Genomic DNA, 15121 nt, shown 5'->3' with positions numbered 1-15121 from the left:
GCTTGCAGATGACAGATAAAAACTGATTGCTGGTTGGTTGTTTTAGTGCATATTTGCTCTTCGATGCCATGTTGGTAACCAAGCCCTCCTGAATATCATTTCTTCCATAGGTGCCTGGAAAGAGTCGGTGACAAGGAACCTGCACCCCATGGCAGCCCCGTTCCAGACACAGCGTCCGTCCAGAGGTCAGTGTGAGGTTTCCTTCAACACAGGTTACAGCTTTACGCCTAAATCTCACCTCCATCTAGTTATAGTTTGGCCTTCTGCCTCTACCTCCAACTTTTGATAGGCTTCATAGTGTGGTGATAGCCACACTACCGGCAGCACTGGTAGCCTCCAGGGGGGCTGTAATTCTCAACTCCCAGGCCCAGCTATGGACTCCAGGTACAGGGGTTGAGGAAGGTTGCTCTCCAGAAAAGACCATGGACCCCCCTCCCTGCCCCTTCTCCAGTCACCCAGTAAGGTTGGCATCTGGCCACGGAGCTATAGAACCAGGCAGTGGTCTATCAGTGGAGTCACTGTGCCCGACTTCCTCGGTCAGTGAAACACTATAGAGGGGGTTCCAGAGAGAGATGATAACTGACTGTCACAATACCTCCTGTTCCAGACCGTACACATTGTATCTGTCAGCTGTACAGATAACATCATATAGAACAAGAATAAAAATTCAGCTACTGGGTACATCTGACATAAAAGCTGTAACATACAATGTTTTAGTGAAAGATAGGATTGTGTAAGTGGCTATTTACAACCGGTACCGTACAGTGGATGAGTTTAATAAGCAGTGTCTTTGACAATAGGGGGTATATTTACTAAACTACGGGTTTGAAAAAGTGGAGATGTTGCCTATAGCAACCAATCAGATTCTGGCTGTCATTTTGTAGAATGTACTAAATAAATGACAGCTACAATCTGATTGGTTGCTATAGGCAACATCTCCACTTTTCAAACCCGCAGTTTAGTAAATCTAGCCCAAGGGGTATTATTAAGGATCTGTTATTTAAAATCACTGGTCCTTAAGGGTTTTGACAACGTGACCCAGCCCTGGCCTGTTCAGCACGGGGATAAATTCCCAAGGGAAATCGGGCCGGTAAATCATGTATAAATACAAAGTTCTACAGGTTACTGCATGGGAACAGTAGACACCGATCAGTCGTTGCTTTCATTTTTTACAATGTACTAGAAAGTGGTACAATGTAGAAAATGTACCCCCTAATCATAGGGAGGGGAAGTATTTTCCTGCACACAGCTGATTTCCTGTCATTAATTCCATTGAAGGATACCATAGGCAGTCATTTTGGCTTATAATAGTATAGAGCTTACACTTAGCTTCCGAGCAAATGTATGTGCAAATGTCCAGACATCTCAACTTATATCAGAGTATGGGAAACGTATTTATATCTTTTTATATATATTTTAAAAAATTATTTATTTGATATAGGTGGGACATGGACCACTGCCGCGATTTGATGGGTGGGATGGTGGCAAATCAAAAGAGGCTTTATAGGGGAAGCAGCAGTAATGCAGATTTTTGTTTGGTTGGCTCAGCTCACAAAATGGCTGTGAGATGTCACCTGTTCCTAACAAACTGATAGGTTGATGGATACTTAGGAATATTGGTTCAGCCCACAAAATGTCTGCCTCCAGGTGACAGACTGTACTATAAACCCTAAACATATAAACAAAATAAAAGGCTTTTCCTTTGTTTGGAATGTCATGGATTCGGTTATTCCTCTTAATTTTAGGGTGGTACGTGGGCTCCTCCAGACTTGGTTAGAAAGACACCCTCAGGATTTCCGTGACTCTCCAAAGTGTTTACAACTCATCTCCTCCTACCTAAACCAAGACAGCCGGGAGATCTCCAGCCAGCTGCTCCGCCTTCTCAAATGTCTAGAAGATGAGGGGATGCAGGATCCCACGCAGAAGGGTAAGACCGGACACTTTGGAGAACCCTTATACCTTTCAGTCTGTGCATTATCCCATGATTGCCCACACTCCCAGAATATCCGTGAGACTCCCGGACTCCCAGAAGAGCAGGCCATTCTCCTGCATCCTGGCCACTTCATAGTGATGTGGGGAATTCATAACGTGATTCACGGCGAAATGCGTCATTTTGGCCCTGCCGCGATTGTGCCATTGCCTCTGTCAGTCAGCAAGTATGGATTATCCTGACTGTGTCTTATTCCTATTAGAGTGGAGTCTTATAACTCGGCCAGCAGAGGGAGACTGTGAGAACTCTGGAATTACCACTTGTCTCTTGTCATACCCACCGCAAGATGTGGCAGAGCAACTTACCCTGATAGACGTGGTGAGTACACGTGAGATGCAAACAAAGGATTGGTTCCAACCTTCAAATAACTTTAATGGATTGGTTTGTTTATATCCGTCATCTTGCAACTTTTACTAGTTGTTGGGCTTCTTCTGTGTTTTTCACCACAAATGTCTGTATCCTCTAGGGAGAGCTCTGTATTTTCAATGCCTTTGGATACAAAACAGAACTGCCTATGACAATAACTGTATACAAAGCGCAGAACATTGTGTTGTATTAAAGGCCAAGGAAAAAAAACAACAACTTTGTAAGAAAAAAAATGCAGAAGGAATTTAGATAGAGCTACAGCAATATATTTAGTAAATAAACAATGTATTTAGTTAAGGTTGCAGGGGAGCGGGCACAAAACAATAAATTTAAGTTATCTGAAGGTGGAAATGTATTTTTTTTTAAAATGCAGCCTCACCAATTTGGGTGGTGACCAAAATGTTGTGGATAGAAATGGGACAGTCCAGTAACAACATAAAACAACAGTTGCTGTAACCAGTAATTATTAAAGGGTACAGGGAGGATCCCAGCTCGGTTCTGTTAAATAAGTGACTCCTTTTCAAGGGAGCCGACTCCTGGAAAATAACATATAAAGGGCAGTCCTGTGAGCCGATGCCCACTGAGAATTCACTGCATGACAAGGACCAGCAGTAAGACAGAATCCTGCCTAATGACCTGAACTCTTTCACCTATATTGGGGCTCATCAGTGAAGGCAACACCATATAATCTGGCATCGTGCTCTATAATGGAGTTGCAGTGGAGAATTAAGGCTGTCTTGGGCTATGGGTGGTGTGACTGGATCACTTATAAATAACTTCTGGTATAAATTTATTTAAAGGAAATAGCGCAGGGCATTTATTTATATAATTGCCAATGCACTTATTTTGATATTGTGTATATTTTAATATAGGAAATCATTATTTCTGATGTATATGTCTGATACAATAAGCCTATGTTTTGAAAGCCTTTTGTATATCTTGGTGTAAGGAAATGTCTTGTTTGGGGTTTACAACTTTTCCTGGGTAATTCTTTTCTTTGGAGGAAATGTGTATTCTGCAACTGTTGGAAGAAGGACTCATGCTAATCTCATGCTAATTAGATGTGTGAGGGTCATAGGAAGATGTAACTTAGACTTGCTGACCGCTGTAAGATGCAGGATATCACAGCAAGGTTTTAAGAATTTCATAGATAAATGTAAATATTGTTAGCTTTGCAATGCAGGTAAATCCATGTTTGTGTAAACACATTACATCCTGATTCTAAAAATAGCCTGTGTCCAAATAAGTATAAAAAGCACTGTCTTGTACACTGAAATGTATCATACTGATGTTCCATCTGACCTGATCACCTGGTACCTTCAACCAGTGTGAGAGCAAATAAACATCACTCTGCTTCAAAGACCTGCTTGACAACATCTTCAATATTGCTGTAATCCTGTGAACTGCAGATTAGACCCTAAATCTAATCCGTTCTCCGGCTGTTTCTGAGGTTGGACCCAGATTTACCACTACCACCACTCTGCCGCTACCCAGCAGCTGGCCAGTGTGATAGTCCAGGGGGGGATCCATCCACAGCACCCTGATTCATAGTAAGGGGTCTGGAGTACCAGCCCAGGTACACCAGTACACGAGTACACTAGCAGCGACAGTTACCCAGAAGGAACCTGGTTCTGGGCGCCATAAAGGAGCCCAGTGGTGGCAGCAGGCTCCTCCTACTGCGACAGCAGGGGCGTATTCGGAATAACGTAAGGGGGACGGTGGCAAAGTAAGCCCAGCCGGCTCACAGCAACAACAGATGGGGTGGCATAGGCGGTCCATCCTTTCACAGGTGGTACTCCGGCATTGGGCCCCTGAAATTCTCGCACCTGCTTATTTTCATGCCTGTGCACCCACGACACACTACATTGTCATGAAGCTTTATTTAGATACTGTCTATTGCACAGGAGCAGGAACAGGTTAGTATGGAGTCCTACTCTGCTAAATCAGACAGCGGATAACACTGTACATACACCACAGCCCTCTGACAGCCCCCGTACCCACAACGCTGCTGGACATGTCCTGGTTATATGCCTTAGGTCTATGATATCTATGTAAGTTATAAGGTTTAGGCTTATAGGTAATAATTATGTCTACATATAAATACACATATAAAACCTCTCTTCTACTCCTCCATTACAGGATCTTTTTCAGAAGCTGCAGTCCTGCCACTGTCTTGGGAGCATTTGGTCGCAACGTGACAAGAAGGAAAACAGACATGTCGCCCCGAGTGTTAGGGCCACTGTTGCCCAGTTCAATGCGGTGACAGCCTGTGTGACGGCATCTGTCCTGAGCGACATCCAGATGAAACCGCAACTGAGAGCCAAAGTGCTGGAGAAGTGGATCTGTATAGCACAGGTGTGACTAGTGCACTGTCTGCCCCTCCCACCACAGGGTGACATAGAGTCTGCCCCTCCCACCACAGGGTGACATAGAGTCTATCCCTCCCACCACAGGGTGACGCAGACAGGAGGGAGCTTTGTGACATGGAGTCTGTCCCTCCCACCACAGGGTGACGCAGACAGGAGGGAGCTATGTGACATGGAGTCTGTCCCTCCCACCACAGGGTGACGCAGACAGGAGGGAGCTATGTGACATGGAGTCTGTCCCTCCCACCACAGGGTGACGCAGACAGGAGGGAGCTATGTGACATGGAGTCTGTCCCTCCCACCACAGGGTGACACAGACAGGAGGGAGCTATGTGACATGGAGTCTGTTCCTCCCACCACAGGGTGACGCAGACAGGAGGGAGCTATGTGACATGGAGTCTGTCCCTCCCACCACAGGGTAACCCAGACAGGAGGGAGCTATGTGACATGGAGTCTGTCCCTCCCACCACAGGGTGACACAGACAGGAGGGAGCTATGTGACATGGAGCCTGTCCCTCCCACCACAGGGTGACACAGACAGGAGGGAGCTATGTGACATGGAGCCAGTCCCTCCCGCCACAGGGTGACACAGACAGGAGGGAGCTATGTGACATGGAGTCTGTCCCTCCCACCACAGGGTGACACAGACAGGAGGGAGCTATGTGACATGGAGTCTGTCCCTCCCACCACAGGGTGACACAGACAGGAGGGAGCTATGTGACATGGAGTCTGTCCCTCCCACCACAGGGTGACGCAGACAGGAGAGAGCTATGTGACATGGAGCCTGTCCCTCCCACCACAGGGTGACACAGACAGGAGGGAGCTATGTGACATGGAGTCTGTCCCTCCCACCATAGGGTGACACATACAGGAAGGAGCTATGTGACATGGGGTCTGTCCCTCCCACCACAGGGTGACACAGACAGGAGGGAGCTATGTGACGGTGAGTCTGTCCCTCCCACCACAGGGTGACACAGACAGGAGGGAGCTATGTGACGGTGAGTCTGTCCCTCCCACCACAGGGTGACACAGACAGGAGAGAGCTATGTGACATGGAGTCTGTCCCTCCCACCACAGGGTAACACAGACAGGAGGGAGCTATGTGACATGGAGTCTGTCCCTCCCACCACAGGGAGACACAGACAGGAGGGAGCTATGTGACATGGAGTCTGTCCCTCCCACCACAGGGTGACACAGACAGGAGAGAGCTATGTGACATGGAGTCTGTCCCTCCCACCACAGGGTGACACAGACAGGAGGGAGCTATGTGACATGGAGTCTTTTTCTTTTCCAGTACTGCAGATTTCTGCGTAACTTCTCCTCACTCAGAGCCATTCTGTCAGCTCTTCAGTCAAATTCCATCTACCGGTTGAAGAGGACATGGTCGTCAGTGAGCAGGTACATGGCTGACATATTGTGACAACAAGCCTTATACACTGCAAGCATCCTGTGTCGGTGCCATAAGGGGATACTCTGCCCCAACACATGACGCTGAGTTTCCTATTCCCGCAGCTGCGGCTGTCTATAAGTACATGCACTCGGACACTGATGCAGTCTATTAGCCCTTAATCGACCCCTTGGGCACCACTAACATAAAGACTCCAAAACAATGATCATTTCTAGTTCATAACTATCAGGAAGACTGGAGAAAGGAAGAGTCTCTATAACTACTAGATATGGCAGATAGATGTGTCTGTTGAGGCTGGAATACTCACTTATGATTGGCTGTCATGCAGCCGCCATTGTTTGATAGACCCGCTACTGCTTACTGTGTCTTTGGGAAATTGTTATGTGTCAGTCTCCGCTGGAGACATTTTTAAGGAGGGATCCCGCCCATCGCTCCTCTCTAACGTCACCTGTAAACTTATCCCTTCTATTTTCCAGAGACAACCTGAACATCTTCCATAAATTGTCTGCCATCTTCTCTGATGATAACAACCACGAGATGAGCCGTGAGATCCTGACAAAGGTACGCCACGCGTCCTGTAGATATAACGCATTTATTACTCCTCCAGCAAACTAAAATAACGTTATTTTACATAAATAAATGTAGCAGCCCCTTTAACCAGCGCACATAATACAATCTGGAATCATTGCGTCTGTTTTGTTTTCATATCAGGACGAGATTCCGCTGCGCAGAACAAACAGTGCCCGCAACGAGCCGCGCCCACTTCAGAGGTCAGCCTCACAGGTCCGCTCCACGGTAGGTCTGAAAAACCACACAGCTCTTACACGGCTGACTGCTGCTGCTGAGGTGTAGTGTGACGTGGAAATGAGTAACTAGTTTAGCTGGATAATATTAACTCATAGTGACAGCAGTCTGTGCCCATGGGAAAGAGAGACTTAGGGCTAGATTTACTAAGCTGCGAGTTTGAAAAAGTGGGGATGTTGCCTATAGCAACCAATCAGATTCTAGCTGTCATTTTGTAGAAGGTACTAAATAAATGAAAGCTAGAATCTGATTGGTTGCTGTAGGCAACATCCCCACTTTTTCAAACCCGCAGCTTAGTAAATCTAGCCCTTAGGCTGGGTACACACTGTAGGGTTCTCAGCTGATTATCGGACCAATCAAATGATAAACGACTAATCGCCCTGATTTCGCATTAGTGTGTACGCTCCTACGATGAATGATTATTGTTCCAGAGCTCATTGTATCGTTTCATTTGATTTTTAAACTGGACTGAACATGACGTTCAACGATGGAACGATGTCGTTCCAATTCTGCATTGTGTATGCAGTCAGCACCGGCAGTGTCCATAGATCTCTATGGAGTGTGCAGAGTCAGGATCTCTTTCTTTGTCTTGTCTGTTCACCTTGTTTGTTGGCCTTTGTCTCTCGTCTGCCCCCATATCTGTTGCCGCTTGCCTGCTTCCTTTGTTTGTCCCCCCTTGTCTGTCTTTTTCCTGTCGGCCTTCATCTTCCTGCTGCCCCTTTTCCCCCATTCCGTTGTCTATCTGTCTTCCCGTGTCTGTAACCCCGGGGTTACAGACACTCTCTCTGACCCTGGGCAAAGGTGCTATCAGTGACTATGGACAGCTGCACAGACCCAAGTGCCGAACCGGTTTTGTGGGCACAGCGTTTCCCAGGTGGACAGTCAATTGCAATTTCAACACTGTTTAATTTATCATCACAGTTATTGAAGTACACAAAGGAGAGGCTTTACCAGTGTCCCGAGCATGTTGGCAGCAATCCTCTCCCTCCCCTCTTCAGCTATTGTGAAACCGGGACAATGTTTATCTTCAGATCTTGTCTTCAGGTTTCTAAAACTACAGAATGTTCTTCACCTCATGTCAAACTCTTCTGTGTACTGAAATGTTTCTTCTTCCTGGTTGTGTTCTATGCTCCCCGGTGTATGACTACCCGATCACATACCTGGACTGTATGTCCTTTTATGCAAAACTCTCTATACAATTCTGGCAAGTACGTGGGCCCCAATACACCGGGCTCCACCCCCAGTACACACATTCATATAAAATAAATAAGAGGGGGGGGTAAATCTGCCCTCCCCGTCTGTTCAACGCTCTAGGTCCTTAGGTTCAAAGGATATCACAGCATTCTCACATTCAGATGGGGGAAAACATTAACCCAAAAGTGCAGAGTCCAGGGTAAAATCTTCTCGGTAGGGGGGCGGCTTTAAGGAGATGTTGGTAAGAGCCTCCTGGCTGAATATGTTAAGGCAGCTGAGAAAACAACATTAACCTTTGTTGATATATTCATTATTGAGACTGATGACCCGAGTGCCATAGCCTGATAAATAATTACGCATAATATTACAGTACTTTAACGTAAAACCTTCATAGCATATTCTCCTCTATTTATATAGTGCCAACATGTCCTGTAGCGTTGTACAATCAGAGACATTTTAGCCAGGTTCATCAGTCCCTGCCCAGGTTGATCTTGTAATGTTGTTTACTTACCACGGGCACACATACACACAGCCAGTGCCCCAAGACAGAGATGCCAATCGCTACATTATGTACAGCACAGCGGTGCCAACTGGGCTGCTCAGCTCCAGGGGAATGGTACATGGTTGTCTGTAGCCAGGTGGGGGAGAAAAGCCCTCATGGGTGCCCGATATACATAGGGGTCTCCCAAATTAATGTAAAACACTCCAAATTAATGTTAATTAAATGGATAACAACTGCTAATGTTAATATTAAGCCCTGGAAACCCAGCATTACTCCCATGTAGCTTATCTAGTGCAGGCATCTTGTATGCAACAAACTGCAAAAATGTCTGCAACGCTAACTTAAAAAATATTGTTTAACGAGTCATTGTAGAGGAGAATAGACATAGTTTCATGGTACAGCTGTACAGGATGTAATATAATGTAGGGGTTTGTGTTTATCTCCCATTTCCATGCTCTTTCTTTACTTTAATTTCTTCCAACTTTCCTACCCCTACACTGACAAAAAGCAAAAGTTAGCAAAGTTAAAGTTGTTTTGCACCTTCAGACAAGGTTAATATTTTGGATGGTATGTGCCTTACACTCATGTTTCTCCCTTCTGTGTTTCTCACTAAGCTTCTCCCATCATGTAAGTATAGTTATTTATTTTTTATGGCCTTGTTTACGACACAGGACTGCTCTGCAAAAAGAGTTGTAAAAAGGGAATATCTGATCAATTTTTAAAAAAATGGGTAAAAAAAACTCTGCCTGGATGATGATCATCATCATCACCATTTATTTATATAGCGCCACTGATTCCACGGCGATGTACAAAGAACTCACTCATATCAGTCCCTGCCCCATTGGGGCTTACAGTCTAAATTCCCTAACACACACACATACAGACAGACACACAGACTAGGGTCAATTTGTTAGCAGCCAATTAACCTACCAGTATGTTTTTGGAGAGTGTGAGGAAACCGGAGCACCCGGAGGAAACCCACGCAAACACGGGGAGAACATACAAACTTCACACAGATAAGGCTACGGTCAGGAATTGAACTCATGACCCCAGTGCTGTAAGGCAGAAGTGCTAACCACTTAGCCACCGTGCTGCCCCATGATAAAATATCTTTGTCGAAAAACACAGAAGGAAGTCCAAAGATAAAGCAATGCACTTAGTAAAACTTGCAGGAGGGTATGTTCAACCTAATAAATAATAAAGTTGTTGGAAAACACTTATAATAACACTCAATTTCATATTTGATGTCACTCCTGCCTCCTGCACTAACCTTCAGCTACAGATAAAAACCTCTACTGTATTATGGTAACAGAAGGATCCTAATAGGGCATTATAGTTCCATATGGATCTTCAATATTCAGTAATTGGTTTATTTCTTCCTGTATGGAGGCAAGGAAAGCCTTGCAACATGAATACTGTTGTTCATGAGTCTCTTTGTTTTTTCATGACGTAAATTAAAAGGGAGAATAAATAAAATAGTTTCCTTCTTTTGGAAGGGGGTCTTATCTCAAGAGCTCTCAATTCTCCTCTTTGCAGAGACCAGCCCAGGGGACCGTGCCGTACCTTGGGACGTTTCTGACAGATCTTGTCATGTTGGACACGGCGCTACCTGACTACGTGGAGGTGAGAACTCCCTATGCCCATAAAGTTATTCATCTATTAATTACTGACCGTGAATTTCAGAAGAAGAATTTTTTTCGTACAGATTACGTATTATTTCACAGCGTCATTTGTCTCAGTATTAGTGGACTTTGTCGATCCGTCCTCCCCCTAACCTCTTTCTGTTTCACAGGGCGGGCTGATAAACTTTGAGAAGAGGAGGAAGGTGAGTCTTGTCCCCACCCTGCTGCACGGATAGAAATGCAGCCTCCTCGTCCCAAGAGCTGACACTCTTTTTTTTTTTTTTCTAGGAGTACGAAGTATTGGCCAAGATTCAGAAGCTTCAGCTCACCTGCCGACATTATGTCCTGACGCCAAAGCCGGAAATCTTGCAGGCGTTTTACACACATCGGCAGCTGACTGAGGACCAGAGGTGAGGAGCAGAGACCATGACAGAGTCACAACACATATGTATTGTACTGCTGGAAAGCCTAGAATACAATTAGAATGTATGTAGCACGAACATACTAGTCTGTCACACACAGAGATCAGATTATCTCACGGCAAGAGATTACAACCTATAACACAATAGTGTACTTTATGGGTGTTTCTGTTATTACTATGATTTATATTGTCAGTGTCTGTAAGTATATTTTATGCTGCATTATTATGCAATAGACATATTATTAGCATTGTGTTCTTATGGCAAATGTATTATTACAGCAGGTATATTATTACAGCAGATGTGTTATTATGGCACACCGATATTTATGTTTGTATTATAATTAATGCAGCATTATACATTAGTGTTTTCATAACTTGTTTCTCTTCTCTTCAAATTCTGGACTTGTAGTTACAGGATTTCTCGCAACATTGAGCCGCCAGCGGATTCCTGCCCAAACTCTCCACGTATACGCAGGAAACTGACCAAGAGGTTCAGCTCGTAAGTTCTATGTGTGTGTATAGGCCTAGCTTAGAGCACATGAATATGATGTTCTCCTCCTGGTCCAGTTCTCTCACTAGGCATATTCACCCAAGCTCCAGTCTAGGTCTACTCTCTGTAGCTCCCGTTCTCCCACTAGGCCCAGTTTCTTCCCAACTCCAGACTTCTCGCTAGGTCCACTCTCCATACCTCCAGTCCTTCTACTAGGACCTATTTCCCCATCTCCAGTTTTTTTTAAGTCCACTCTCTGTAGCTCTAGTTCTCCCACTAACCCTAAATTCCTCCCATCTCCAGTCTTCTTCTAGGTCCACTCTCCGTAGCTCCCGTTCTCCCACTAGGCCCAGTTTCTTCCCAACTCCAGTCTTCTCGCTAGGTCCACTCTCCATACCTCCAGTCCTTCTACTAGGACCTATTTCCCTTTTTCTAGGTCCACTCTCTGTAGCTCCAGTTCTCCCACTAGGCACAGTTTCCTCCCGACTCCAGTCTTCTCGATAGGTCAACTCTCCATAGCTGCAGTCCTTCTACTTGGACCTATTTCCCCATCTCCAGTCCCACCTACATCCACTCTCCATAACTCCAGATTTCTCACCAGGTCCATTCTTCGTAGCTCCAGTTCTCCCACTAGGCCCAATTACCCCCATCTCCAGTCCTCTCGCTAGGTCCACTCTCCATACCTCCAGTCCTTCTACTAGGAATTATTTCCCATCTCCAGTTTTTTTTAGGTCCACTCTCTGTAGCGCCAGTTATCTCACTAAGCCCAATTTCCTCCAATCTCCAGTCTTCTCCTAGGTCCACTCTTCATAGCTCCTGTTCTCCCACTAGGCCCAGTTTCCTCCTGACTCCAGTCTTCTCGCAAGGTCCACTCTCCATAGCTCCAGTGCTTCTACTAGGACTTATGTCCCCATCTCCAGTCTTCTCCTACATCCACTCTCCATAGCTCCAGACCTCTCACCAGGTCCACTCTCCATAGCTTCTGTTCTACCACTAGGCCCAATTTTGTCCCAGCTCCAGTCTCCTCGCTAGGTCAACTCTCCATAGCTTCAGTCCTTCTACTTGGACCTATTTCCCCATCTCCAGTCTTCTTCTAGGTCCACTCTCTGTAGCTCCAGTTTTCTCACTAAGCCCAATTTCCTTCAATCTCCAGTCTTCTCCTAGGTCCACTCTTCATAGCTCCCGTTCTCCCACTAGACCCAGTTTCCTCCCGACTACAGTTTTCTCGCAAGGTCCACTCTCCATAGCTTCTACTAGGACTTATTTCCCCATCTACAATTCTCCTACATTCACTCTCCATAGCTCCAGACCTCTCACCAGTTCCACTCTCCGTAGATCAAGTTCTCCCACTAGGCCCAATTTCTCCCTTCTCCAGTCCTCTCACTAGGTCCACTCTCCATACCTCCAGTCCTTCCACTAGGACCTATTTCCCCATCTCCAGTCTTCTCCTACATCAACTCTCCATAGCTCCAGTCTTCTCACCAGGTCCACTCTCCATAGCTCCAGTTCTAGCACTAGGCCCAATTTCCTCCCAGCTCCAGTCTTCTCGATAGGTCAACTCTACATAGCTCCAGTCCTTCTACTTGGACCTATTTCCCCAGCTCCAGTCCTCCTACATCCACTCTCCATAACTTCAGACCTCCCACCAGGTCCATTCTCCATAGCTCCAGTCATCTCACTAGACCCAATTTCCTCCCAGCTCCAAACTTCTTACTAGATTCACTCACCATAGCTCCAGTACTCTCACTAGGCCAATTTCTCCCCGGTTCCATTTTTCTCACTAGGTCCACTCACCATAGCTTCAGTCCTCCTACTAGGACCTATTTCCCCAGTTCCAGTCCTCTCACTAGGCCCACTCTTCATAGTTCCAGTCTGTTATGGCAATAGGGTTTCTGGGATCTGTCTCGGGACCCTTGGGACTAGCAGTGGCATGGGTGAAGTGGAAACTAGGAGGCTGGATGTGCTCTATGCATGACACAGTCCTACCACTACGCCCAATTTCTCCCAACTCCATTCCTCTCAATGGGTCCACTCTCCATAGCTCCAATCCTTCCACTAGGCCCAGTTTCCCCCAGCTCCAGTCTTCTCACTAGGTCCACTACGTCTGCATGATTGTCAGTTCCTGTGACATCACCAGGCCCACACTGTACGATAGATGAATGGTTCATATCAAACGGACACTCTCCCCCAGCATTATTTTCCACACAGGGTCCACTCTCCATTCTTCTTGCCAGATCCATACATCTCCTACACATGCATTGTATTTCCAGTTTCCTCCTCAGCCTAAATATACTGAAGCTCTGACCCTCTTGCCAGGCCGTACATGGCCCGTGGCTGATCTCCACATCGCCCTCCACTCTGCTGGTCTCGGGAGGACGTCCGCTATTACACAACAGATCCTCTTCTCGTAGTGACTTATAACTAACAGGTACCTCAGTGATGTCACCGGCTCCTAGTGAACCTGAATATTGTGTCAGCTCACAAGATGTGTAGGTCATGGGAACCCTTCAATACACAACTTATTCTGCCTATTTTCCCTTTGATCCTTCTTGTTGCATGTATGTTTAAGAGAAACACGTGTGCCTTTGTCATTATTTACATGGAGCTGTTGTATTATGTAAATCAGTTGTTATTTCATGTACAATCTTCCCCCTCTCTTGTGTTACAGGTTACTATTAGGCTCTGAAGTATTTAATCCCAAATTGAATGGTGATCGTGTATCTCCGTCAGGGTCCTGCAGCAGCTGTGAGATTGATGAAGGACTAATAGCTGCACTGTGTCCTCCGGAGTCTATCACAGGCAAGGTAATAGTGATCATCATCATCATTTATTTATATAGCGCCAACATATTCCGTAGCGCTTTACAATTGGGGACAAACATAGTAAACTAATAAACAAACTGGGTAAAACAGACAAAGAGGTGAGAAGGCCCTGCTCGCAAGCTTACAATCTATGGGATAATGGGAGTTTGACACATGAGGTTAAATCTACATTTGCAGTCGGCCCAGCCAGACTGCAAAGGTAAAAGTGACTCATAAGCTAAATGATCCTGTCACACAACAATGTTGGTCAAGGGGTAGTTGTATAACAGGTGGTAATAGGGTAATGTAGTGAGGTTAAGAGGGTGGTTGAGGAATATTATAAGCTTGTCTGAAGAGGTGGGATTTCAGAGAACGCTTGAAAGTTTGTAGACCAGGGCAGAGTCTTATTGTGCAAGGAAGAGAATTCCATAGAGTGGGTGCAGCCCGAACAAAGTCCTGTAACCGGGAATGGGAGGATGTAATGAGGGTGGATGAGAGACGCAGAGTTGCCGAGTTGGGAGATATATTGTGACAAGAGAGGAGATGTATGTTGGTGCAGCTTTGTTGATGGCCTTGTCGGTTAGTAAGAGTATTTTATATTGGATTCTGTAGAAAACAGGCAACCAGTGTAGAGACATACAGAGCGATTCAACAAATTAATAACGATTTGCAAGGAAAATCAATCTTGCCGCAGCGTGCAAAATAGATTGTAGGGGTTTGAGTCTGTTTTTGGGAAGGCCAGTAAGGAGGGAATTGCAATAGTCAATGTGGGAGATGATAAGTGCATGAATTAAGGTTTTTGCAGTGTCTTGTGTGAGATATGTGCGAATTCTGGAAATGTTTTTGAGATGTATGTAACATGATTTAGATATAGAGTCAATGTGGGGAACAAAGGATAGGTGTGAGTCAAGGATTACACCTAGGCAGCGAGCTTGTGGGGTGGGATTTATGGTCATGTTATCAACAGAGATAGAAATGTCAGGTATGCTCTTGGTGGTGGGTGGGAATATTATTAACTCTGTTTTAGAAAGATTGAGTTTGAGTTGGCGAGAAGACATCCAAGATGAAATGGCAGAAAGACAGTCAGTTACACGGGACAACACAGATGTCGAGAGATCAGGAGAGGATAGATAGATTTGTGTATCATCCGCATAGAG

At 45.6% G+C, this 15121-nt stretch overlaps 1 protein-coding gene across 4 annotated transcripts in view; it reads left to right on the top strand.

Annotated features, from left to right (window-relative positions):
• Positions 1 to 15121, top strand: part of RGL3 (ral guanine nucleotide dissociation stimulator like 3) — a 54579-nt gene that overhangs the window by 30570 nt on the left and 8888 nt on the right. For all 4 annotated transcript variants that reach the window (XM_075206691.1, XM_075206687.1, XM_075206688.1 and 1 more), the window contains 12 exons: positions 111 to 185; positions 1746 to 1927; positions 2193 to 2308; positions 4496 to 4711; positions 6017 to 6120; positions 6607 to 6691; positions 6842 to 6925; positions 10167 to 10253; positions 10423 to 10455; positions 10541 to 10662; positions 11083 to 11172; positions 13832 to 13967. In XM_075206691.1, coding sequence (XP_075062792.1) covers positions 111 to 185; positions 1746 to 1927; positions 2193 to 2308; positions 4496 to 4711; positions 6017 to 6120; positions 6607 to 6691; positions 6842 to 6925; positions 10167 to 10253; positions 10423 to 10455; positions 10541 to 10662; positions 11083 to 11172; positions 13832 to 13967 — 1330 coding nt within the window. The remainder of the gene's footprint in view (positions 1 to 110; positions 186 to 1745; positions 1928 to 2192; positions 2309 to 4495; positions 4712 to 6016; positions 6121 to 6606; positions 6692 to 6841; positions 6926 to 10166; positions 10254 to 10422; positions 10456 to 10540; positions 10663 to 11082; positions 11173 to 13831; positions 13968 to 15121) is intronic.

This window comes from Mixophyes fleayi, chromosome 4 (genome assembly GCF_038048845.1).
Source record: "Mixophyes fleayi isolate aMixFle1 chromosome 4, aMixFle1.hap1, whole genome shotgun sequence".
Taxonomy (NCBI): domain Eukaryota; kingdom Metazoa; phylum Chordata; class Amphibia; order Anura; family Limnodynastidae; genus Mixophyes; species Mixophyes fleayi.
The sequence above is the reverse complement of the archived record's forward strand: the minus strand, read 5'-3'. Positions and strand labels throughout refer to the sequence as shown.